Raw genomic sequence first — 27,807 nt, forward strand, 5'->3', positions numbered from 1 at the left:
TTGGATTAGAAGCGCAAGTGTCAGCCTGCAGGTGATTGGCTGAGATAGATCTTCCCGTCACTCGTCTACGGGGCGGGGAGCTGTGGGATTGGCTGCACGCATGTTGGCTGTCAGTCGTTCTGCAAGCCGTGAAAATGGACGTCCAGAGACCGGGTCCGGTACTGGGACCCAACGGAGAGGGAGGGCCTGAACCGAACAGGCCCCACACAGCCACCCGGGGAGCAGCGGTGCGAGTGCTGAAGGTGGGCGACTGTCATTGAAGGGGATCGGCTGCATGCATTGGCTCTGTGATTCCCCTATCTCCACAGCGACACCTAGCGGGACCAGCTGGTATTTCAGGCATCAGCTGTCAGTGCAGAAGCCTGTGCTGTATGTACAGCGTGTGGTACTGTATATGGGGGTCTCCTCTCTATATATGCAGGGGCCTGTGCTGTATATACAGTGTGTGGTGCTGTATATGGGGGTCTCCTCTCTATATATGCAGGGACCTGTGCTGTATATACAGTGTGTGGTGCTGTATATGGGGGTCTCCTCTCTATATATGCAGGGGACTGTGCTGTATATACAGTGGGTGGTGCTGTATATGGGGGTCTCCTCTCTATATATGCAGGGACCTGTGCTGTATATACAGTGTGTGGTGCTGTATATGGGGGTCTCCTCTCTATATATGCAGGGACCAGTGCTGTATGTACAGCGTGTGGTACTGTATATGGGGGTCTCCTCTCTATATATGCAGGGACCTGTGCTGTATATACAGTGTGGTGGTGCTGTATATGGGGGTCTCCTCTCTATATATGCAGGGGCCTGTGCTGTATATACAGTGTGTGGTACTGTATATGGGGGTCTCATCTCTATATATACAGGGGCCTGTGCTGTATATGGGGGTCTCCTTTCTATATATTCAGGGGCCTGTGCTGTATATACAGTGTGTGGTGCTGTATATGGGGGTCTCCTCTATATATGCAGGGGCCTGTGCTGTATATACAGTGTGGTGCTGTGTATGGGGGTCTCCTCTATATATACAGTGTGTGGTGCTGTATATGGGGGTCTCCTCTATATATACAGTGTGTGGTGCTGTATATGGGGTCTCCTCTCTATATATGCAGGGGCCTGTGCTGTATATACAGTGTGTGGTGCTGTATATGGGGTCTCCTCTCTATATATACAGGGGCCTGTGCTGTATATGGGGGTCTCCTCTCAAAATATATGCAGAAGCCTGTGCTGTATATACAGTGTGGTGCTGTATATGGGGGTCGCCTTTCTATATATGCAGGGGCCTGTGCTGTATATACAGTGTGTGGTGCTGTATATGGGGGTCTCCTCTCTATATGCAGGGACCTGTGCTGTATATACAGTGTGGTGGTGCTGTATATGGGGGTCTCCTTTCTATATATGCAGGGGCCTGTGCTGTATATACAGTGTGTGGTGCTGTATATGGGGGTCTCCTCTCTATATATGCAGGGGCCTGTGCTGTATATACAGTGGGTGGTGTTGTATATGGGGGTCTCCTTTCTATATATGCAGGGGCCTGTGCTGTATATACAGTGTGTGGTGCTGTATATGGGGGTCTCCTCTCTATATGCAGGGACCTGTGCTGTATATACAGTGTGTGGTGCTGTATATGGGGGTCTCCTCTCTATATATGCAGGGGCCTGTGCTGTATATGGGGGTCTCCTTTCTATATATTCAGGGGCCTGTGCTGTATATACAGTGTGTGGTGCTGTATATGGGGGTCTCCTCTATATATGCAGGGGCCTGTGCTGTATATACAGTGTGGTGCTGTGTATGGGGGTCTCCTCTATATATACAGTGTGTGGTGCTGTATATGGGGGGTCTCCTCTATATATACAGTGTGTGGTGCTGTATATGGGGTCTCCTCTCTATATATGCAGGGGCCTGTGCTGTATATACAGTGTGTGGTGCTGTATATGGGGTCTCCTCTCTATATATACAGGGGCCTGTGCTGTATATGGGGGTCTCCTCTCAAAATATATGCAGAAGCCTGTGCTGTATATACAGTGTGGTGCTGTATATGGGGGTCGCCTATGTAGGCGCCTGTGCTGTATATACAGTGTGTGGTGCTGTATATGGGGGTCTCCTCTCTATATATGCAGGGGCCTGTGCTGTATATACAGTGGGTGGTGCTGTATATGGGGGTCTCCTTTCTATATATGCAGGGGCCTGTGCTGTATATACAGTGGGTGGTGCTGTATATGGGGGTCTCCTCTCTATATATGCAGGGGCCTGTGCTGTATATACAGTGGGTGGTGCTGTATATGGGGGTCTCCTTTCTATATATGCAGGGGCCTGTGCTGTATATACAGTGGGTGGTGCTGTATATGGGGGTCTCCTCTCTATATATGCAGGGGCCTGTGCTGTATATACAGTGTGTGGTACTGTATATGGGGGTCTCCTCTCTATATATGCAGGGGCCTGTGCTGTATATACAGTGGGTGGTGCTGTATATGGGGGTCTCCTTTCTATATATGCAGGGACCTGTGCTGTATATACAGTGTGGTGGTGCTGTATATGGGGGTCTCCTCTCTATATATGCAGGGGCCTGTGCTGTATATACAGTGTGTGGTACTGTATATGGGGGTCTCATCTCTATATATGCAGGGACCTGTGCTGTATATACAGTGTGGTGGTGCTGTATATGGGGGTCTCCTCTCTATATATGCAGGGGCCTGTGCTGTATATACAGTGTGTGGTACTGTATATGGGGGTCTCCTCTCTATATATGCAGGGGCCTGTGCTGTATATACAGTGTGTGGTACTGTATATGGGGGTCTCATCTCTCTATATACAGGGGCCTGTGCTGTATATGGGGGTCTCCTTTCTATATATTCAGGGGCCTGTGCTGTATATACAGTGTGTGGTGCTGTATATGGGGGTCTCCTCTATATATGCAGGGGCCTGTGCTGTATATACAGTGTGGTGCTGTGTATGGGGGTCTCCTCTATATATACAGTGTGTGGTGCTGTATATGGGGGTCTCCTCTATATATACAGTGTGTGGTGCTGTATATGGGGTCTCCTCTCTATATATGCAGGGGCCTGTGCTGTATATACAGTGTGTGGTGCTGTATATGGGGTCTCCTCTCTATATATACAGGGGCCTGTGCTGTATATGGGGGTCTCCTCTCAAAATATATGCAGAAGCCTGTGCTGTATATACAGTGTGGTGCTGTATATGGGGGTCGCCTATGTAGGGGCCTGTGCTGTATATACAGTGTGTGGTGCTGTATATGGGGGTCTCCTCTCTATATATGCAGGGGCCTGTGCTGTATATACAGTGGGTGGTGCTGTATATGGGGGTCTCCTTTCTATATATGCAGGGGCCTGTGCTGTATATACAGTGTGGTGCTGTATATGGGGGTCTCCTCTCTATATGCAGGGACCTGTGCTGTATATACAGTGTGTGGTGCTGTATATGGGGGTCTCCTCTCTATATATGCAGGGGCCTGTGCTGTATATGGGGGTCTCCTTTCTATATATTCAGGGGCCTGTGCTGTATATACAGTGTGTGGTGCTGTATATGGGGGTCTCCTCTATATATGCAGGGGCCTGTGCTGTATATACAGTGTGGTGCTGTGTATGGGGGTCTCCTCTATATATACAGTGTGTGGTGCTGTATATGGGGGTCTCCTCTCTATATGCAGGGACCTGTGCTGTATATACAGTGTGTGGTGCTGTATATGGGGGTCTCCTCTCTATATATGCAGGGGCCTGTGCTGTATATGGGGGTCTCCTTTCTATATATTCAGGGGCCTGTGCTGTATATACAGTGTGTGGTGCTGTATATGGGGGTCTCCTCTATATATGCAGGGGCCTGTGCTGTATATACAGTGTGGTGCTGTGTATGGGGGTCTCCTCTATATATACAGTGTGTGGTGCTGTATATGGGGGGTCTCCTCTATATATACAGTGTGTGGTGCTGTATATGGGGTCTCCTCTCTATATATGCAGGGGTCTGTGCTGTATATACAGTGTGTGGTGCTGTATATGGGGTCTCCTCTCTATATATACAGGGGCCTGTGCTGTATATGGGGGTCTCCTCTCAAAATATATGCAGAAGCCTGTGCTGTATATACAGTGTGGTGCTGTATATGGGGGTCGCCTATGTAGGGGCCTGTGCTGTATATACAGTGTGTGGTGCTGTATATGGGGGTCTCCTCTCTATATATGCAGGGGCCTGTGCTGTATATACAGTGGGTGGTGCTGTATATGGGGGTCTCCTTTCTATATATGCAGGGGCCTGTGCTGTATATACAGTGGGTGGTGCTGTATATGGGGGTCTCCTTTCTATATATGCAGGGACCTGTGCTGTATATACAGTGTGGTGGTGCTGTATATGGGGGTCTCCTTTCTATATATGCAGGGGCCTGTGCTGTATATACAGTGTGTGGTGCTGTATATGGGGGTCTCCTCTCTATATGCAGGGACCTGTGCTGTATATACAGTGGGTGGTGCTGTATATGGGGGTCTCCTTTCTATATATTCAGGGGCCTGTGCTGTATATACAGTGTGTGGTGCTGTATATGGGGGTCTCCTCTCTATATATGCAGGGGCCTGTGCTGTATATACAGTGTGGTGCTGTGTATGGGGGTCTCCTCTATATATACAGTATGTGGTGCTGTATATGGGGTCTCCTCTCTATATATGCAGGGGCCTGTGCTGTATATACAGTGTGGTGCTGTGTATGGGGGTCTCCTCTATATATACAGTGTGTGGTGCTGTATATGGGGTCTCCTCTCTATATATGCAGGGGCCTGTGCTGTATATACAGTGTGTGGTGCTGTATATGGGGTCTCCTCTCTATATATACAGGGGCCTGTGCTGTATATGGGGGTCTCCTCTCAATATATGCAGAAGCCTGTGCTGTATATACAGTGTGGTGCTGTATATGGGGGTCTCTATATATACAGTGTGTGGTGCTGTATATGGGGGTCTCCTCTCTATATATACAGGGGCCTGTGCTGTATATAGTGTGTGGTGCTATATATGGGGTCTCCTCTATGCAGGGGCCTGTGCTGTATATGGGGGTCTCCTCTATATATGCAGGGACCTGTCCTGTATGTACAGTGTGTGGTGCTGTATGGGGGTCTCCTCTATATATACAGTGTGTGGTGCTGTACAGTATATGGGGTCTCCTCTCTATATGCAGGGGCCTGTGCTGTATATACAGTGTGTGGTGCTATTTATGGGGGTCTCCTCTATGTAGGGGCCTGTGCTGGCTGTATATACAGTGTGTGGTACTGTATATGGGGGTCTCCTCTCTATATATGCAGGGACCTGTGCTGTATATACAGTGTGGTGGTGCTGTATATGGGGGTCTCCTTTCTATATATGCAGGGGCCTGTGCTGTATATACAGTGGGTGGTGCTGTATATGGGGGTCTCCTCTATGTAGGGGCCTGTGCTGTATATACAGTGTGTGGTGCTGTATATGGGGGTCTCCTCTCTATATATGCAGGGGCCTGTGCTGTATATACAGTGTGTGGTGCTGTATATGGGAGTCTCCTCTCTATATATGCAGGGGCCTGTGCTGTATATACAGTGTGGTGCTGTATATGGGAGTCTCTATATATACAGTGTGTGGTGCTGTATATGGGGGTCTCCTCTCTATATATACAGGGGCCTGTGCTGTATATAGTGTGTGGTGCGATATATGGGGTCTCCTCTATATATACAGGGGTCGGTGCTGTATATGGGGTCTCCTCTCTATACAGGGGCCTGTGCTGTATATGGGGGTCTCCTCTCAATATATGCAGAAGCCTGTGCTGTATATACAGTGTGGTGCTGTATATGGGGGTCTCTATATATACAGTGTGTGGTGCTGTATATGGGGGTCTCCTCTCTATATATACAGGGGCCTGTGCTGTATATAGTGTGTGGTGCTATATATGGGGTCTCCTCTATATATACAGGGGCCTGTGCTGTATATGTGGGTCTCCTCTCTATATATGCAGGGACCTGTGCTGTATGTACAGTGTGTGGTGCTGTATGGGGGTCTCCTCTATATATACAGTGTGTGGTGCTGTACAGTATATGGGGTCTCCTCTCTATATGCAGGGGCCTGTGCTGTATATACAGTGTGTGGTGCTATATATGGGGGTCTCCTCTATGTAGGGGCCTGTGCTGGCTGTATATACAGTGTGTGGTACTGTATATGGGGGGTCTCCTCTCTATATATGCAGGGACCTGTGCTGTATATACAGTGTGGTGGTGCTGTATATGGGGGTCTCCTTTCTATATATGCAGGGGCCTGTGCTGTATATACAGTGGGTGGTGCTGTATATGGGAGTCTCCTCTCTATATATGCAGGGGCCTGTGCTGTATATACAGTGTGTGGTGCTGTATATGGGGGTCTCCTCTCTATATATGCAGGGGCCTGTGCTGTATATACAGTGGGTAGTGCTGTATATGGGGGTCTCCTCTCTATATATGCAGGGGCCTGTGCTGTATATACAGTGGGTGGTGCTGTATATGGGGTCTCCTCTCTATATATGCAGGGGCCTGTGCTGTATATACAGTGTGTGGTGCTGTATATGGGGGTCTCCTCGATGTAGGGGTCTGTGCTGTATATACAGTGGGTGGTGCTGTATATGGGGGACTCCTCTCTATATATGCAGGGACCTGTGCTGTATATACAGTAGGGTGGTGCTGTATATGGGGGTCTCCTTTCTATATATGCAGGGGCCTGTGCTGTATATACAGTGGGTGGTGCTGTATATGAGGGTCTCCTTTCTATATATGCAGGGGCCTGTGCTGTATATACAGTGGGTGGTGTTGTGTATGGGGGTCTCCTCTATGTAGGGGCCTGTGCTGTATATACAGTGGGTGGTACTGTATATGGGAGTCTCCTCTCTATATATGCAGGGGCCTGTGCTGTATATACAGTGGGTGGTGCTGTATATGGGGGTCTCCTCTCTATATATGCAGGGGCCTGTGCTGTATATACAGTGTGTGGTACTGTATATGGGAGTCTCCTCTCTATATATGCAGGGGCCTGTGCTGTATATACAGTGGGTGGTGCTGTATATGGGGGTCTCCTCTCTATATATGCAGGGGCCTGTGCTGTATATACAGTGGGTGGTGCTGTATATGGGGGTCTCCTCTATGTAGGGGCCTGTGCTGTATATACAGTGTGTGGTGCTGTATATGGGAATCTCCTCTCTATATTTGCAGGGGCTTGTGCTGTATATACAGTGTGTGGTGCTGTATATGGGGGTCTCCTCTCTATATATGCAGGGGCCTGTGCTGTATATACAGTGGGTGGTGCTGTATATGGGGGTCTCCTTCCTATATATGCAGGGACCTGTGCTGTATATACAGTGTGTGGTGCTGTATATGGGGGTCTCCTCTCTATATTTGCAGGGGCCTGTGCTGTATATACAGTGTGTGGTGCTGTATATGGGGGTCTCCTCTCTATATATGCAGGGACCTGTGCTGTATATACAGTGTGTGGTGCTGTATATGGGGGTCTCCTTTCTATATATGCAGGGGCCTGTGCTGTATATACAGTGTGTGGTGCTGTATATGGGGGTCTCCTCTCTATATATGCAGGGACCTGTGCTGTATATACAGTGTGTGGTGCTGTATATGGGGGTCTCCTTTCTATATATGCAGGGACCTGTGCTGTATATACAGTGTGTGGTGCTGTATATGGGGGTCTCCTCTCTATATATGCAGGGACCTGTGCTGTATATACAGTGGGTGGTGCTGTATATGGGGGTCTCCTTTCTATATATGCAGGGGCCTGTGCTGTATATACAGTGTGTGGTGCTGTATATGGGGGTCTCCTCTCTATATATGCAGGGGCCTGTGCTGTATATGGGGGTCTCCTTTCTATATATTCAGGGGCCTGTGCTGTATATACAGTGGGTGGTGCTGTATATGGGGGTCTCCTTTCTATATATGCAGGGGCCTGTGCTGTATATACAGTGTGTGGTGCTGTATATGGGGGTCTCCTCTCTATATATACAGGGGCCTGTGCTGTATATGGGGGTCTCCTTTCTATATATTCAGGGGCCTGTGCTGTATATACAGTGTGTGGTGCTGTATATGGGGGTCTCCTCTATATATGCAGGGGCCTGTGCTGTATATACAGTGTGGTGCTGTGTATGGGGGTCTCCTCTATATATACAGTGTGTGGTGCTGTATATGGGGGGTCTCCTCTATATATACAGTGTGTGGTGCTGTATATGGGGTCTCCTCTCTATATATGCAGGGGCCTGTGCTGTATATACAGTGTGTGGTGCTGTATATGGGGTCTCCTCTCTATATATACAGGGGCCTGTGCTGTATATGGGGGTCTCCTCTCAAAATATATGCAGAAGCCTGTGCTGTATATACAGTGTGGTGCTGTATATGGGGGTCGCCTATGTAGGGGCCTGTGCTGTATATACAGTGTGTGGTGCTGTATATGGGGGTCTCCTCTCTATATATGCAGGGGCCTGTGCTGTATATACAGTGGGTGGTGCTGTATATGGGGGTCTCCTTTCTATATATGCAGGGGCCTGTGCTGTATATACAGTGGGTGGTGCTGTATATGGGGGTCTCCTTTCTATATATGCAGGGACCTGTGCTGTATATACAGTGTGGTGGTGCTGTATATGGGGGTCTCCTTTCTATATATGCAGGGGCCTGTGCTGTATATACAGTGTGTGGTGCTGTATATGGGGGTCTCCTCTCTATATGCAGGGACCTGTGCTGTATATACAGTGTGTGGTGCTGTATATGGGGGTCTCCTCTCTATATATGCAGGGGCCTGTGCTGTATATACAGTGTGGTGCTGTATATGGGGGTCTCCTCTCTATATATGCAGGGGCCTGTGCTGTATATACAGTGTGTGGTGCTGTATATGGGGGTCTCCTCTCTATATGCAGGGACCTGTGCTATATATACAGTGTGGTGGTGCTGTATATGGGGGTCTCCTTTCTATATATTCAGGGGCCTGTGCTGTATATACAGTGTGTGGTGCTGTATATGGGGGTCTCCTCTCTATATATGCAGGGGCCTGTGCTGTATATACAGTGTGGTGCTGTGTATGGGGGTCTCCTCTATGCAGGGGCCTGAGCTGTATATATGTTGTGTGGTCTGTATATGGGGGGTCTCCTCTCTATACAGCTCTGGCAAAAATTAAGAGACCACTGCACAGTTTTATATAAATCGGCTTCTCTCCATGTCTGACAGCGATTCCATTCCAGTGTCAGTTGAATTCCAACCAGAGTCCACCTCATTCTACTTAATGGGCTTCTGATTAGGTGATCACCTGAACCAAATCTTATTTAATGAAGGAAAGTATAAAAAACCCTGCTGTGGTGTTCACAATCCTTTTGCAATAAGACAAGCTGGATGGCAAAACAAGTGCTAGTAATATCCCAAAAGTAATAGAAATGAAAAAATAACCTTTAACCATGCCAAAGGAGTTGAAAACAGTCTTGAGTGAGAAAAAGAAGGGCTCAATTCTGGCTTTACTAGCAGAGGGACACAGTGAGTGTCATGTTGCCTCCATCCTTAACCCCTTCACCCCCAATGGTGGTTTGCACGTTAATGCCCGGGCCAATTTTTACAATTCTGACCACTGTCCCTTTATGAGGTAATAACTCTGGAACGCTTCCATGGTTCCCGGTGATTCTGACAATGTTTTCTCATGACATATTGTACTTCATGTTAGTGGTAAAATTTCATTCATATAACTTGCATTTATTTGTGAAAAAAATGGAAATTTGGCGAAAATGTTGAAAATTTCGCAATTTTCCAACTTTGAATTTTTATGCCCTTAAATCACAGAGATACGGCACTCAAAAAACTTAATAAGTAACATTTCCCACATGTTTACTTTACATCAGCACAATTTTGGAACCAATATTTTTTTTTTGTTAGGAAGTTCTAAGGGTTAAAAATTGACCAGCGATTTCTCATTTTTGCAACACCATTTTATTTTTACGGACCACATCACATTTGAAGTCACTTTGAGGGGTCTATATGATAGAAAATACCCAAAAGTGACACCATTCTAAAAACTGCACCCCTTAAGGTGCTCAAAACCACATTCAAGGAGTTTATTAACCCTTCAGGTGCTTCACAGGAATTTTTTGAATATTTAAAAAAAAAAAATGAACATTTAACTTTTTTTCACAAAAAAAATACTTCAGGTTTAATTTTTTTTATTTTACCAAGGGTAACAGGAGAAATTAGACTGCAAAAGTTATTGTGCAGGTTGTCCTGAGTACGCTGTTACCTGATTTGTGGGGGGGAACCACTGTTTCGGCGCATGGCAGAGCTCAGAAGGGAAGGAGTGCTGTTTGACTTTACAATGCAAAATTGGCTGGAATTCAGATCGGACACCATGTCCCGTTTGGAGAGCCCCTGATGTACCTAAACAGTGGAATCCCCCCACAAGTGACCCCATTTTGGAAACTAGACCCCTCATGGAACGTATCTAGATATGTGGTGAGAACTTTGAACCCACAAGGGCTTCACAGAAGTTTATAACGTACAGCGGTACAATTAAAAAATCATATATTTTTCACAAAATGATCTTTTCACCCCCAATTTTTATTTTCCCAAGGGTAAGAGGTCCCTAAAAGTTATTGTGCAATTTGTCCTGAGTACGCTGATACCCCACATGTGGGGGTAAACCACTGTTTGGGCACATGGCAGAGCTCGGAAGGGAAGCAGCGCCATTTGACTGTTTTGGCTGGAATTGAGATCAGACGCCATGTCGCGTTTGCAAAGCCCCTGATGTGCCAAAACAGTGGAAACCCCCCCACAAATGACACCATTTTGGAAACTAGACCCCCCTAGGAACTTATCTAGATGTGTGGTGAGAACTTTGAACCCCCAAGTGCTTCACAGAAGTTTATAACGCCCATCCGTGAAAATCATATTTTTGCCCCCAATTTTTTATTTTCCTAAGGGCAACAGGAGAAATTGGACCCCAAAAGTTGTTTTGCAAATTGTCCTGAGTAGGCTGATACCCCATATGAGGGAGTAAAACACTGTTTGGGCGCATGGCAGAGCTTGGAAGGGAAGGAGCACCATTTGACTTTTTCAACGCAGAATTGGCTGGAATTGAGATCAGACGCCATGTTGTGTTTGGAGAGCACCTGATGTGCCCAAACAGTGGAAACTCCCAATTCTAACCCTAACCCGAACCCCAACACACCCCTAACCCTAGGCCTAATGGGAAAATGGAAATAAATACATTTTTTAAATTTTATTATTTTTCCCTAACTAAGGGGGTGATAACGGGGGGTTTGATTTACTATTTATGGCAGTTTTTAATATTTGGCAGCTGTCGCACGCTAAAAGACGCTTTTTATTGTAAAAATAGTTTTTGCATCACCACATATTGAGAGCTATAATTTTTCCATATTTTGACCCACCGAGTCATGTGAGGTCTTATTTTTTGCGGGACGAGTTGAAGTTTTTATTGGTACCATGTTCGGCATGTGACATTTTTTGATTGCTTTTTATTTCGTTTTTTGGGACGCAGAATTTACAAAACCCAGCGTTTCATGAATTTCTTTTGGGGGGGTGCGTTTACACTGTTCTGCGTGCGATAAAATTGATAAAGCGGTTTTCTTCTTCGGGTCAGTACGGATACAGTGATGCCTTATTTATGTCTTTTTTTTTTTTATGTTTTGGCGCTTTTATGCAGTGAAAACAATTTTATGTAAAAAATAATTTTTTTTGCATCGCTTTATTCTGTGAGCTATAACTTTGTTATTTTTTCGCTGATGATGCTGTATGATGGCTCGGTTTTTGCGAGACAAGATGACGTTTTCAGCGGTACCATGGATATTTATATGAGTCTTTTTGATCGCGCGTTATTGCACTTTTTGTTCGGCTGTATGATAATAAATCATTACTTTTTGCTTAGTTTTTTATTTTTATTTTTTAAGGGGTTCGCTTAAGGAGTTAACTAATGGGACAGTTTTATAGGGCGGGTTGTTACAGACGCGGCGATACCAAATATGTGTACTCTTATTGTTTTTTTTATTTCCAAAAAATGAATTTATTGGGGAATATTTTTTTTTTTAATTATTTTCACACTTTTTTTTTTTTTTACTTTATTACAATGTCCCAGGGGGGACATAACTGTCATGTGACAGATCGCTGATCTGTCACAGGCACTGCTGCAGGCTTCCTCATGCCTGCGCTCTGCGGGCAGTGAGGAAGCCAGCTCCCTGCAGGCCCCCGGAGGTCCCCACCGCCATATTGGATTCGGGGACCTGCAGAAAAGGAGCCCCCTGCAGCAGCGCTGCACATTGCGCTGCCGTGGGGGGCTCAGGGAAGCACGGAGGGAGCCCCCTCCCTGCCGATGCTTCCCCTTAACCCCCTGGTACACCGCGATCGTGTTTGATCGCGGTGTGCAAGGGGTTAACGTTGTGCTGGGTGTCAGCTGTGATAATCAGCTGACACCCGGCCGCGATCAGCTGCGCTGATCGCACTAGACATACTATTCCGTCCTTGGGACTTAGGTCCCAGGTCACATGGACGGAATAGTACGTCCATTTTAGGAAAGGGGTTAAAGGGAATCTGTCACCCCTTTTTTTTGAGATATCATATAATGATATCATTCAATTGTGTGTCACATAAGGATTCTCTTAGTACTTTTGCTTCCCCCTGACCCCGCACCTTTCATGCATAAATACCTTTTTTATATCGGTTCAGATGTATGTAAACTGCCGCTGTCCGGTCCGATGGGCGGGGCTTATTCAACTGCTCCCCCCCCCCCTCCCTGTCTTGCTTTACACAAGAAGAAATGCGTAGAGCAAGGGAGGGGGGGGAGCTGGTGAATAAGCCCCGCCCAGCGGACCGGACAGCGGCAGATTACATACATCTGAACCGATATAAAAAAGGTATTTATGCATGAAAGGTGCGGGGTCAGGGGGAAGCAAAAGTACTAAGAGAATCCTTATGTGACACACAATTGAATGATATCATTATATGATATCTCAAAAAAGGGGTGACAGATTCCCTTTAACATTTCTAAGACGGCAGTCCATTACAACAAGGTCAAGCAACAGACATTGGGGACAACAAAGCTACAGACCAGCAGAGGACGAAAACGACTCTCCACTGACCGGGATGACAGTCATCTTATTCGAATGTCACTCAGCAACCGCAGGATGACATCATGAGACCTACAATAGGACAGGCAAATGGCAGCTGGGGTGAAGTGCACGGCAAGAACAGTACATAACAGGCTCCTAGAGGCAGGGCTCAAGTCATGTAAAGCTAGAAAAAAGCCTTTCATCAAAGAGAAGCAAAGGAGAGCCAGGCTGAAGTTTGCCAAAGACCAAAAGGATTGGACCATAGAGGACTGGAGTAAGGTAATCTTCTCTGATGAGTCTAATTTTCAGCTTTGCCCAACACCTGGTCGTCTAATAGTTAGATGGAGACCTGGAGAGGCATACAAGCCAGTGATGATCTGGGGATGCTTCAGCAAGGCTGGAATTGGGCAGGTTAATCTTTGCGAAGGATGTATGAATCAAGCCGCATACAAGGTTATCCTGGAAAAACAGTTGATTCTTTGTTTTTTTCAGCAGGATAACGCGCCATGCCACACAGCTAGGTTAATCAATGTGTGGATGAAGGACCACCACATCAAATCCCTGTCATGGCCAGCCCAATCTCCAGACCTGAACCCCAGTGAAAACCTCTGAAATGTAATTATGAGGAAGATGGTTAGTCACAAGCCATCCAACAAAGAAGAACTGCTTACATTTTTGTATCAGGAGTGGCATAAGGTCACCCAAAAGCAGTGTAAAAGGCTGGTGGAAAGCATGGCAAAATGCATGAAAGCCATGATTAAAAAATCATGGTTATTCCACAAAATATTTATTTCTGAACTCTTCCTGATTTAAAACGTTAGTATTGTTGTTTACATTGTACTCAAAAATATAAAGACAAAAATCAGACAAACCGAAATTTTTTTTGCCAGAGCTGAATATGCAGGGGCCTGTGCTGTATGTAGAGTGTGTGGTGCTGTATATGGGGGGTCTTCTCTCTATATATGCAGAGGCCTGTGCTGTATATACAGTGTGTGGTGCTGTATATGGAGTTTCCGCTCTGTATTTGCAGGGGCCTGTGCTGTATATACAGTGTGGTGCTGTATGCAGGGGCCTATGCTGTATATGGGGTCTCCTCTCTATGTGCAGGGGCCTGTGCTGTATATACAGTGTGTGGTGCTGTATATGGGGGTCTCCTCTATATATGCAGGGACCTGTGCTGTATATACAGTGTGTGGTGCTGTATATGGGGGTCTCCTCTCTATATATGCAGGGGCCTGTGCTGTATATACAGTGTGTGGTGCTGTATATGGGGGTCTCCTCTCTATATGTGCAGGGGCCTGTGCTGTATATACAGTGTGTGGTGCTGTATATGGGGGTCTCCTCTATATATGCAGGGACCTGTGCTGTATATACAGTGTGGTGCTGTATATGGGGGTCTCCTCTCTATGCCGGGACCTGTGCTGCATATACAGTGTGTGGTGCTGTATATGGGGGTCTCCTCTATATATACAGTATGTGGTGCTGTATATTGGGGTCTCCTTTATATATGCAGGGACCTGTGCTGTATATACAGTGTGTGGTGCAGAATATGAGGGTTTCCTTTATATACGGGAGCCTGTATGTCCTATATATGGGGGTCTCCTCCTCTATATACCTCTGTGTATAGTGTATATGATATGTCCTGTATACAGGGCCTCCTCTATATACCTCTATATATAGTGTATATGTCCTGTATACGGGGGTCGCCTCCTCTATATACCTATGTGTATATATACTGTCATATGGGGGTCTCCTCTTCTATATACAGTACCTCTGTGTGTAAGTATACATGTACTGTATACGGGGGTCTCCTCTTCTATATAGCTCTGTGTATAGTGTATATGTCCTGTACATGGGGCTAACCTCCTCTATATACCTGTTGTGATGCAGTGACAGCTAGGGGGTGCTGTATGGGCTTCCCAGGACATGCATGCAGGCGTTTCCTTTATTGTGATGGGGAAATGGTGAGCTGCAGAGTTGTGAATGGCCGATATGTATCACAAGGGTAGGTGCCTTGTGATGGAAGCTGGAACATGTGTTGATCAGCAGAGGTACTGCTGAAGGTTTGCTGCAGTGTAATAGGGAGAGCTTCCAGGTGGCTGGTGAGATGGGTGGAACCAGTCACCTACAAACCCACCCAGGGGCATGTGTCTGAAAGCCCAAAGTATGTGTGTGTGTGTGTGTGTGTGTGTGTGTGTGTATGGTTGGGTGTCTGAAAGGACCTGCAATGAGGTCACAGCCATGTGATCACCTGTGGGTGTGGCCATGTACCATATAATGTGCCTGAGGTAGGTCACATGGGGAGAGTGTGTACCTGGATGGTTGAGGGTGGAAGGTCCTGGAGGGTCTAGGTGTTGGAAGGTGTGCTGCCTTCCTGAATAGCACCTGCTGCGACCTTGGAACTGGTGAGGCCGGTGTGTTGGGAGTAGGGACGGATCCCTGAATAGCACCTGGTGAAGCGTGAGTGTTGGACGGTCTCAGGAGGAGACGGACGTCCTGAATAGCACCCGCTGAGAGCGGAGCTCTAATGTGAACACTTATCTATCTGATACTAAACTGTTTTCCTTGTGTTGCCTTATATGGTTTATGCCGTTAAATAAACCACATAGACTGTTTAACGGAAAGTGATCCTGTGTGACGTGAATGTGCAGCCAAGTGAGTGTCCCCCAATACACTCAGTGAGCGCTACTTTACACTGTGTATATGTACTGTATACGGAGGTCGCCTCCTCTATATACCTCCTGTGTATATGTCCTATATACGGGGGTTGCCTCTTCTATATAGCTGTGTCTATATGTCCTGCTGGAATAAAATCTGCTCAGTTGGACGAGGATCATTTTTTATGACTTTTTAAATTTCCTTTTTACAGAGAAACATGAAGCGCAGCGGGAGTAAAAACTGCCTGAGTCAGAAGTGCTGCCTGGGATCACGAGAAAAAGAGTGGCTGAGAGAAGACCCCGGCCGCGGCTGCATCTATGTCTACGAAACGGACCAGACGTCCTCCATCTGCGACCTCCACGTGGTGCTCTGCACTGTGGACACTGCGGCCTCGGACATCCTCCTCGGGGAAGGGACGGACGGACTATACGTGCAGCTGAATGGAGACCTGGTCAGGTGAGCAGCGTGGGGGGGCTATGCTCAGTGTAAAGGTGGTTCATAGGTGCAGGATAGACTGCCGTAAACAGCAGCCTGTATCCCGCTGACTCCCGCTTTGGAGGACCCATCCTGTTATTCATTAATATGGACACTGTGCAATACTTTATTTCCCCTTTGGAGGCGCTGCAGGATGGCTGTACCCTTACTATTGGATGTTCTCAAAAATTAGATGATCACTGGGGGTCTCGGCAGCACCGGAAAATAAAAAAATTAAAAAGTTATCAGTCTTGGAACATGAGGAAAAACGAAAAGCAAATGGGGGGGGCCCCTGGGATTCTTTTACCCAAGGACCCCGCACTACGGCACATCACGTAGCCTTATGCGGATGTATTTATTTATACATTTTTTTTTTAATTATTTTTTGGTATTTTTAGGAGATTGGATCCTCACGAGCGCCCCCTGCACATGATATACAAGTACTTGTCCGATCTGGGATTTCGGGACACCACCAGGATCCAGGAGGAGGCGGCCCACTCCGATCTCAGCTGCATGATCCGATTTTATAATGGTAAGCGGTAGGTATATAGGTTCGTGCGCGCAAGACGGCTCGGGGTACAGGAGTGTTTGAAAGTGTCAATTTTTTTTTTTTTTTTTTTAGGGGGGTGTCATTATGACTCAAAACAGTGTAGGTATTAAAGGATTAATAACTCCTCTCCAATTGCTGTGGTTGCACAAGCTGCAGATCCTTTGGTCGAAAAAAAAAACAAAAAAAACATTTACAGCCATGCGCTTTACTGCCTCCATAACCGGCGGCAGACGGCAGGAGAAACAATGCCGACCTTCAGGTTTAGGTTACTTTTTATAAAGTTGGTGAGAGTTTAAAGAACTTTGTACGTGCACTTTCTAAAGATTTTATTTCTGTTGCAAATTTTAGTTGTTGGGATGTTTTTGTTTGTTTTTTTTTCTTTTGTGGCCTTTTTGTTAGGTTTTTTCTGCATTGCAGACCAGCTGGATTGTCCACATGTCATTACCGGAGGGTTACTGCCTGTATCACTCTTGACTTTGATGCAGAAATTAATCCATGTCAAACTCAGCCCTGTGAACAGATCCTTAGTGCTAAATCTAGAGGGCAGGTGATGAGAAAAAAAACAAAAAACTCTCTCTGTGGAGGACCGAACTCATGTAATACTTAATTTCTCCTGCAGTGTCACTGTAGGGAAATCGTACAGTCACTACCAGGCTCCAACACAAGCCGCTACAACTTTACTTTTTTTAAAATTTTATTTTAATTACTTGTTACTTTATTGATCCTCTAGCAGACTTGATCCTGCGATCATTTGATCGCTGATACGGTGACCCCCCCAGATATTTTTGTATCTTTCAGAGAAGCCGAGTTCTTTGGAGCAGCTGGATCGGATTCTGCTGTCTGGGGTCTATAACGTGCGTAAGGGCAAAACCCAACTGCACAAGTGGGCGGAGAGGATGGTGGTCCTGTGCGGTACCTCCCTGATTGTATCGTCCGTGAAGGATTGTCAGACGGGAAAGATGCACATTCTGCCCCTCGTGGGTGGCAAGGTGAGACGCCCGGGACATCGTGGCTGCCATAGTGCTGTTATTTCCGAGCTTGTGACACACTTTATAGTGCCTTCACCTCTGCACACAGCCGGGCGGGAGCTGTAAACCTGGGATTGAGGCTCGCACTCTGTTAGGTTTTACCTTTATCCTGAATACCGGGTCGGCACCTTTATTTTACCAGCGGCGTTTATGGATACGTCCTCCTGTCGGTCCTTTATATGACGTTCTGTCCTAATGTAAGAGGTGATGGGAGGTAGTCATTATATTAAAAAAATAAAATTCTTTCTCTCTCCAAATAATGAGGCTGCAGCTCCCACTGCTTCTAGCACAGCAGAAGTCCCAGCATCTTCCACAGTAAAGAAGCCACAACAGTGGAGTTATGGCTCCAGGGGAGGGGAAGGTGCCTTCTGGACTAGAGTTGAGTGACTTTGGTCGGATCGGGTTTCATGAAACAAAATTTGAGTCGGATGAAACTGGTCCGACTAGGGCAAAAGTATTTGGAGTTTTGTCCGAAGCCCGACCCAAATGCAAATCAATGGGAAATAAAAGTTGGCATTGAGCAGATGACATTTATCCACTCAATGCCGACTTTTATTCCCCATTGACTTGCATTGGGGTCGGGTTTCGGACGAAACTCCGACTTTTTTTCGCCCTAGTCGGACCAGTTTCATCCGACTCAAATTTTGTTTCATGAAACCCGATCCGACCAAAGTCGCTCAACTCTATTCCTGACAATCAGACCTTCTTGTCTCCCCAAAGTAACTGGTCCTCTGAGCAGATCACTTCTCTACCATTAACATAATTTTTTTTTTCCCTTCATCTTTAGATAGAGGAGGTAAAGCGGAGGCCACACTGCCTGGCCTTTTGTTCTGCAGAGGCACAAGCACCTACATACCATGTCAGCTTTGATTCTGCTGCAGAATATCAGCGATGGCTCCGCCAGGCAGCAAAGGTGAGTGGATACACTAGTGACTCCACTGATCCTGAGTTTCATCCCGTATTATACTCCAGAGCTGCACTCACTATTCTGCTGGTGCAGTCTCTGTGTACATACATTACATTACTGATCCTGAGTTACATCCTGTATTATACTCCAGAGCTGCACTCACTATTCTGTATAAGTATGCAAGATAAGTAATCTATGTACAGTGACTTCACCAGCAGAATAGTGAGTGCAGCTCTGGGGTATAATACAGGATGTAATTCAGGATCAGTAATGTATGTACACAGTGACTGCACCAGCAGAATAGTGAGCGCAGCTCTGGGGTATAATACAGGATGTAACTCAGGATCAGTAATGTAATGTATGTACACAGTGACTGCACCAGCAGAATAGTGAGCGCAGCTCTGGGGTATAATACAGGATGTAACTCAGGATCAGTAATGTAATGTATGTACAGTGACTTCACCAGCAGAATAGTGAGTGCAGCTCTGGAGTATAATACAGGATGTAACTCCGTATCAGTAATGTAATGTATGTAACACACTGACTGCACCATCAGAATAGTGAGTGCAGCTCTGGAGTATAATACAGGATGTAACTCAGGATTAGTACATGATCAGTAATGTATGTACACAATTACAGCACCAGCAGAACAGTGAGTGCAGCTCTGGTAATAGCAGCACAGAGGACATGGTCGTACCCTTGGGTGCACATAGCTCAGCTTGGGAGCCCATGTTCTTCATTTCTACCTTACTGTTATCTGTAGGTCGTCTCTCAGAGACTGAGCACTGTAGATCTCTCGTGCCAAAGCCTGGAGGAGATTCCTGAGCACCTGTTCTACTGTCAGGACATCACTAACCTGAATCTCCGCCACAACTTCCTGCAGCTGCACAGTGCGGCCAGAGTGACCAGTCTGTGCAGGTCGGTCCAGGTCTCCTTATAAGATGACATTGCAGGATTGGCTGGAGATGATAATCTCTCCTTCTACATTTTTTTTTTTTTTTTTTTCAAGGTTTTCACAGCTGAAAGTTCTGAACCTGTCACAAAACAGGCTGGGAGACTTCCCCCTCCAGTTATGTGAGATCCCCACTCTCACAGAGCTGAACCTGTCGTGTAATGGGCTGACGCACTTACCACCCCAAATTGGGCAGATGCTCAGGTCAGTTGTGGACAAGTGCTGCCATTGGTTTTTTCCATGGCGGGCGGCTGTGGGGGAAACACTATGGAGCTGCAGCCATTGACCGTGCAGTTACCCTGTGTGCTCTCCCTCTTTCTTTGCAGCTTGCAGACACTAAACCTTGATGGAAACGGGCTGATGTCATTACCGGAGGAGCTGGGCCGCCTGCAGCAGCTCTCCAGCCTGGGCCTCTCCTTCAATGATCTGAGCAGTATACCTCCCGTGTTTGAGAAGCTCTGCTCGGTGGACAGATTGTGCATGGCCGGAAACTGTGTGGAGACGTTAAGTCTGCAGACGTTAAGCAGCATGGCACATGTAAAGTCCTTAGACTTGAGGTAAGCTTCTGGAGCGGTGGGTTGTGGTTGGGAATCTGCATCATCGAGTAATAATCCGTCGTCCTCCGTAGGATGAATCATCTCGCGCAAGTCATCGGCACCTATGAAGGAATAGACCACGTGGCTCAGTTTGATGTCCGGGAGAACCTGCTGACATCCCTGGACCTCCGCTGCTTGGGGAACCTGGAGCAATTGCACTGCGAGCGCAACCAGCTGAAGGAACTGACGCTCTGTGGCTTTTCCCTGAGGGCAGTTTATGCCGCTTCAAACCGTACGTCGCTACCGCCGCGACCGGTGCTCCTGTGCGTGCCGTACTCCGCCTGTCTTACCTTGTCCTTTTTTGTAGGGCTGACGTCAGTGATTGTCTACCTGGCTCCTTCCCAGCTGGTTTCTTTAGACTTGTCCAGGTAAAAGCGGGGGCATTCTGGCTCCGACACGGGCCCTGCTCGGTGTTGGCACCAAGGAAGACATTAGTCTTTACCTCCTTGCTCCAAAAAATGTGACTCACATCTCTATACAATCTGCTTCTTTTAAGGAACTGCTTAACATCTGTGCCAGATTGGGTTTGTGAAGCCAAGAAATTGGAAGCTCTTGATCTCAGTTGGAACCTTTTGGCAGAGCTGCCATTAAGGTATATGGGGGGGGGGAAAGGATCCTACAGCAGATTACGATGGAGCTTCGCTTACTAAATACGTGTTTTCCCTTCAGGCTAATGGGGTCTCCCAAGCTAAGGAAGCTGCTCCTCGGACACAATCAGTTGAAGAACCTGCCGTGCCCCACTGATTGCTTCACTTTGGAAAGTCTGGATGTCCAGCACAATTTACTGAGACACCTTCCTGACTTCCTCTTCGCTGCAGCTGTAAAGTGAGTGGCCGCACATTTTTGAAAACCCCTTTAAGTACTTTTTTTTTTTTAATTGATGGTCTATCAATATTAGATCAGTGGCACTGATTTTGGAAGAGAGCGGCCATGGTTTTTTTAATCCGTCATGCTTTTGTGTTTTGTTTTTTTTAGTCTCAGGTTTCTTAATGCATCTGCAAATGCTCTGGAGTCCCTGCCGTCCATGTGTAGTGGAGAGGAGACCGTGACGAGGCTGCAAGTCCTCTACTTAACCAACAACCTGCTGACTGATCAGTACGTCCCATTGTTGACCATACATGTGAACCTCCGAATCCTGCACATGGCATATAACCAACTGGAAACGTTCCCAGCCAGGTGAGTGCCAGAGGCACGGGTGTTTTATGGCCGCCATAAACTAGGAAATTCATCCTTTAACAGCCTGGACTTTTGTCTTGCAGCAAATTGAACAAACTGGAGAATTTGGAGGAGCTGAACCTAAGTGGAAACCGTCTGAAGTCCGTCCCCAGCACAGTGTCCAACCTCAAACATCTGCACACCCTCATCGCTCACTCCAATTGCATCAGCGTGTTCCCCGAAATTTTCCATCTGCCGCATATCCAGGTCACTCCCCCACCTGTATCCTACACAATCAGACCTTCCTGACTCTCCGCTTCTAGCTCTGACCCCCTATTATCTCTCCTCTTCCCCCCTCTCTTACCCCTGCAGGCTGTGCTGCAGCTGTAGACTTGTGTACATGGTGTCATCTCATTGTCACTGACTCGGCCTCTGGCATGAGATGTTGCTGCTCTTTGTTCCTGCAGCTGGTTGACTTGAGCTGTAACAGTCTGATGGAAATCCCGGCGCCCGATACCCTGCCACCCGTGCTGCAAGAGCTGGACCTGAAAGGGAACAGCGACCTGGTGCTGGATCATCAGCTCCATGACATCTTCAGGTATTGTACAACTCTCCCCTTCACTGTTGTCCTGCACAACACCCCATATTGAATTATGGACATTATACACGAATGTCTACTTTTTTTCCAAAAGTAAATCTCAAACATGGCAAATCCAATCTCCGGTTCACCATAATAGTTAAGAGACAGATCAGAAGAAACGTAAAGTGTTATTCACCCGAAAAAAAATCAAGGTCCGTGGTATAGGGGATAATTTACTGGGAGTCTGATCACTGGGATCCTCAGCAATCTCGAGAATGGGGCTCTGGAACCATGAAAATATGGCTCTGCAGCCCCATCCTCATTTGAGCAGAGATAAACATGCTCCATTCATGGTCTTTAGGGAGGCAGAGCATGCACACTCATGCTCCATTCAGGAAAGGGGCTGCCGAGCAACATTCTCTGGGATCCACATCCCCAACTTTGGGATTGCTGTGGGTCCCAGTGGTTTGGACTCTGAGCAATCAGCAAGTCATCCCTTATCCCACCGGTAGGAGAGAACTTTTGAGTTTTTTGGGAAGTGTATGCAAAAATGTGCAATCTGTTAACTGGTTCTTCTTGCATCTTCCTGTAGTCACATCCCAGTCCTGAAAATCGACAACAAGCCGCTGCCTAATGCCGAGTTGTCAGTCACGTCCATGCCCTGGAATCACGGCCTTGCGGAGATGTCCGGGCAGAGGAACAAGTGAGTATTGTTCTCCGGCATGTTCAGGGTCACTGCCCGCACAGCAGCAGCAACGTTGGCGTCTTTCTCTCAGGCTCTGTGTCTCGTCATTGGCCGTCAACGATTTTGCAGAGGGGGTGGAGGCCCTGTATGGCATGTTTGATGGAGACAAAAATGAGGAGGTGCCGCGTCTGCTGCAGTGCACCATGGGAGACGTGCTTTTGGAAGAAGTGCAGCAATCAAACTGCGACCGGACGTTCATGTGCCACACGTTCCTGGTGTCCCACAGGTTTGTGCCTTCTGAATCATCACATCAGTATTCTTTCCTTTTGTCCTCCATGATTTACCCTTCCTTTTGGCATAAATACAGTGGGTACGGAAAGTATTCAGACCCCTTTACATTTTTCACTTTGTTTCATTGCAGCCATTTGGTAAATTCAAAACAGTTCATTTTTTTCTCATTAATGTACATTCTGCACCCCATCTTGGCTGAAGAAAAAATGTAGAAATTTTTGCAAATTTATAAAAAAAAATAAAACGAAATATCACATGGTCATAAGTATTCAGACCCTTTGCTCAGTATCGAGTAGAAGCACCTTTTGAGCTAGTACAGCCATGAGTCGTCTTGGGAATGATGCAACAAGTTTTTGACACCTGGATTTGGGGATCCATTCTTCCTTGCAGATCCTCTCCAGTTCCATCAGGTTGGATGGTGAACATTGGTGGACAGCCATTTTCAGGTCTCTCCAGAGATGCTCAATTGGGTTTAGGTCAGGGCTCTGGCTGGGCCAGTCAAGAATGGTCACAAGCCACTCCTTTGTTATTTTAGCTGTGTGCTTAGGGTCATTGTCTTGTTGGAAGGTGAACCTTCAGCCAAGTCTGAGGTCCAGAGCACTCTGGAAGAGGTTTTCATCCAGGATATCTCTGTACTTGGCCACATTCATGTTTCCTTCATTTTCAACCTGTAGTCCTGTCCCTGCAGCTGAAAAACATCCCCATAGCAGGATGCTGCCACCACCATGTTTCACTGTTGGGATTGTATTGGGCAGGTGATGAGCAGTGCCTGGTTTTCTCCACACATACCGCTTAGAATTATCACCAAAAAGTTCTATCTTCGTCTCATCAGAACAGAGAATCTTATTTCTCATAGTCTGGGAGTCCTTCATGTGTCTTTTTAGCAAACTCTATGCGGGCTTTCATATGTCTGGCACTGAGGAGAGGCTTCCGTCGGGCCACTCTGCTATAAAGGCCCGACTGGTGGAGGGCTGCAGTGATAGTTGACTTCATGGAACTTTCTCCCATCTCCCTACTGCATCTGTGGAGCTCAGCCACAGTGATCTTGGGGTTCTTCTTTACCTCGCTCACCAAGGCTCTTCTCCCATGATTGCAGTTTGGCTGGATGGCCAGGTCTAGGAAGACATCTGGTGGTCCCAAACTTCTTCCATTTAAGGATTATGGAGGCTACTGTGCTCTTAGGAACCTTGAGTACTGCAAAAATTCTATTGTAGCCTTGGCCAGATCTGTGCTTTGCCACAATTCTATCTCTGAGCTCCTTGGCCAGTTCCTTTGACCTCCTGATTCTCTTTTGGTCTGACATGCACTGTGAGCTGTGAGGTCTTACAGACAGATTTGCGCCTTTACAAATCAAGCCCTATCAGTTTAATTACACACAGCCGGACTCCAGTAAAGGAGTAGAATCATCTCAAGGAGGATCACAAGGAAATGGACAGCATGTGACTTAAATATGAGTGTCTGAGCAAAGGGTCTGAATACTTATGACCATGTGATATTTGTTTTCAGTCAAGATGGGGTGCAGAGTGCACATTAATGAGAAAAAAAGAACTGTTTTTAATTTACCAAATGGCTGCAATGAAACGAGTGAAAAATTTAAAGGGGTCTGAATACTTTCTGTGCCCACTGTAGATGGGATAAAGTTAGAGATCCATATGGTATAGATATAAATATACATAGATCTGGTATAGATCTAGAGACACAGGGATAGATTAACGATTCCCTGTTAACCCTCTGATGACCTCAATTCCCTTTTCTTCTCCCCTTAGGAAGTTGGGGACTGCAGGTCAGAAACTCGGCTCTTCCGCCCTCTTGTGTTACATCGGACACACTGCACCCGAGCACAGCAACAACTTCTCCCTGACGGTGGCCAACGTGGGCACGTGCCAGGCCGTGCTGTGCCGGAATGGGCAGCCACTGGTTTTATCTCGAATGTTCAGCATCGAGCACTGCCGTGAAGATCTTCTGAGGATTAAGGAGCAGAAGGCGATTATTACAGAAGTAGGCCCCCGTCCATTTCCCTTCTTTGCATCGTCCACAGTGGGATCTGTAGTGATTTCTTCTACTATGTTGTTTGTTTTTTTTTCTCTTGCAGGACAATAAAGTGAACGGCGTAACCTGCTGCACACGAATGCTTGGTTGCACGTATCTGCACCCATGGGTGCTTCCTGAACCTCACATCACCAAGTTGCCCCTTACGGTGCAGGACGAGCTTCTGATTCTAGGAAACAAAGCGTTGTGGGAGCACGTGCCGGTCGCAGAAGCTGTACAGGCTGTTCGGCATTTGCCAGATCCCCTTTCAGCTGCCAAGAGGCTGTGCACTTTAGCACAAAGCTATGGGTGCCCGGATAATGTTGTCTCCCTGGTGGTCTCTCTCAAAATCGGAGAGGATACCTGTACTTGTGACATGCACACTCTCTCTTTACCCAGTCCGTCTGGCTTGACCTCCGGTGTGGCTCCAAAGGAATCTCCAGACTCGGTGACTCCATCTTCAAGTAGCGGCATCGCCTCGGAGTTCAGCAGCGAGATGTCTGTGTCGGAGGTGAGCAGCGAGGTCGGCTCCACGGCCTCGGATGAACATGCCGTGGCCGGAATGGATGGAGGTGTCATCCTCAGGCCGGAGCGGCGATGTAGTCTCCATCCGGTTCCCTCTGCCAGCACTTTTCAGCGGCAGCCATCATGTGCCACTTTCTCCAGCAACCAGTCGGAGAACGGTCTGGACAGCGACGACGACCTGCAGGCCGAGGGGCTTCATACCAGCAGCCGGGTGGAGGTAGAGGTGGATATTCACTGCAGCAGGCAGCACTCCCCAGAACCTTCTGCGTTTCAGGAATTGGAAGAAGATTGTGGTGGAATTTCCATGTACATCCTACAGCAAGACGCCATCAATCACAACCAGACGTCCGTCCACGACAGGGACGATCTTCCTTCCTCCGCGTCTTGCCTTTATCGGAAGAAACACTCCAACGGCTCCGTAGTGCCCCTGGAAGAAATCCTTAACCTCATTGAGGTGGCCTCTGAGGCTCCTAAGAAAAAAACTGGCTACTTCTCCGCACCTTCACAGCTGGAACCAGAGGATCACTTTGTTGTTCCTCCACACCTGGAAAACGAGGTTCGCCAGCAATTAAATGACTTAGAATTGGGAGCCGAGGAACGAGCCAATGGCCTGGAAGAGTTTGACACTGCTTTGTGACCGAGAACTAAGGAGCGATCACATCAACCCCATCCGCAGGTCCAAAAATTGCACATTTTTACACTTGTCACTCCTAATATCCCGTAATGTGCGGCAGGTGGATTTGCCAATCGCAGAATACCCATTCAAAGCCAAATGGGTTTTTTTCTATTAATGATTTTTTTTTTTTTTAAATTCCAGATTCTTGAGCCAACGAACAAATGTGAATTTATTCCAAATAATTTATTTTTATTAACCACTTGGTCCTATAGGTACTCGGACGTGACCGATCCAACTCCCTAGAAAGGAGTGGACAGACTTCTGCAATGATGGGGGGGCTGCTACTTAACCCTTTCCCTCTACTGAGTTTTATGGATTTGATAATGGGTAATTTTTTCCATACCTCTAATTATGCTGAGCCGAAAACCCAAACTGACGAGCCACGCTGCGGCCAAATCTTTCCGGTCGGATCATTGTCTAACCGATATCATTATCTCGAGACCCCTGTGGGTACGTGGCATAACCAGACGCCTGTGCCCCCCAGGGATTGAGTAGCTTATTTTGCATAATTACTGACTTTTTTGCAGCGACTGATGCACTCTGCAGTCATTAATAAGCTAAGAATGAAGGACGTTTTTTGGGAATGTTTCCGTCATGGTCGCTTTTCCTGAGCCATTCTCGATCAGCCCTTTTTTCCTTTTTATTATGGATGCTTTTCTCGGGGTTTTTTTGCACCCGATTCGGCATTACCAACCTTATTGGCTGAGGATTCGTACATTCCCATTGGATTATTTGAGACCTCTGTTATACCTGAAATGTGTTTTTTTTTTTTTTTTTTTTAATGATCAAATATTCCTGCTTAACATCTCGCCCAGTTTTATGACCAGTGGACATGAGCCAATGGTGGTTTTATTTTTTATATATATATATATATTATACCGTATATGCACTTTGTACTCGGGTTATGGAAGGAGCAAAGACTGCACCTGATGCAACAAGAGAAACTTTCGTGACATCTTGTGGCCAAGACCACGTCCGATATTGCTAGAAACTTGTCAGATTTGCACTAAATGCTTTATAAATCCCCCTGTCTGCATCGGCGTCCTCCTGGTGACTTATTCCCCAGCTTTGGTTGTGAATGATCCATATCTCGGCCTGGACTAGAGCTCATTTTCCACGATGTGTTGCGAGCTTCCGCGCCGTCCCTGATGTGAGTGGAGTCGTTGCTGTTGCTTGGTTTAATATCAATGCCGTGTTGCCACAAGAAAATGTTGAAGAAAAAGCACGGACTGATTTTTTTTTTTTTTTATTAGTGCCCAGCGGGCCATTGTAAAATTCCAGTTTAGCTTCTTCGGGTCTGATATCGTGGACGTAGAGTAAACGCCATGAAGCCCGTCTACACCTACGATATCATTGATGGTGAAATTAACGTTTGCTGCTGTGGTTAACTCCGGGGGACCCCCATTCTCCTGCACTCCTAGTAATGGTAAATGGGAAAATGTTAGTGATGAGCGAGTATGCTCATTGCTCGGGTGTCCTCCGAGAATTTTGGCGTGCTCGGAGATTTAGTTTGTGTTGACGCAGCTGCATGATTTGGGGCTGCTGGACAGCCTGAATACATGTGAGGAATACCTGTTTGTTAGGGAATCCCCACATGTATTCAGGCTGTGTAGCATTCGCAAATCATGCAGCTG

The 27,807-nt window shown here is 46.9% G+C and overlaps 1 protein-coding gene across 2 annotated transcripts; it reads left to right on the plus strand.

Annotated features, from left to right (window-relative positions):
- Positions 1-27,617, plus strand: PHLPP2 (PH domain and leucine rich repeat protein phosphatase 2). Of its 2 annotated transcripts, none has more exons than XM_073584763.1 (19): positions 1-242; positions 15,938-16,182; positions 16,599-16,732; positions 17,549-17,739; positions 18,566-18,691; positions 19,449-19,603; positions 19,695-19,841; positions 19,964-20,194; positions 20,266-20,465; positions 20,541-20,601; positions 20,730-20,825; positions 20,903-21,058; positions 21,209-21,409; positions 21,493-21,655; positions 21,856-21,986; positions 22,561-22,671; positions 22,745-22,939; positions 24,711-24,942; positions 25,037-27,617. In XM_073584763.1, exons 1-19 carry the CDS (start codon positions 135-137, stop codon positions 26,132-26,134), a joined length of 3,981 nt encoding a protein of 1,326 aa, XP_073440864.1. In that variant the 5' UTR covers positions 1-134; the 3' UTR covers positions 26,135-27,617. The 2 variants fall into 2 exon arrangements, with proteins under 2 accessions (XP_073440864.1, XP_073440872.1); XM_073584771.1 differs by lacking the exon at positions 1-242 and adding an exon at positions 15,390-15,473.
- Positions 27,618-27,807: the final 190 nt, after the last annotated feature.

Source organism: Dendrobates tinctorius, unplaced genomic scaffold (assembly GCF_039654945.1).
Source record: "Dendrobates tinctorius isolate UK_male_01 unplaced genomic scaffold, ASM3965494v1 ptg000009l, whole genome shotgun sequence".
Taxonomy (NCBI): Eukaryota; Metazoa; Chordata; class Amphibia; order Anura; family Dendrobatidae; genus Dendrobates; species Dendrobates tinctorius.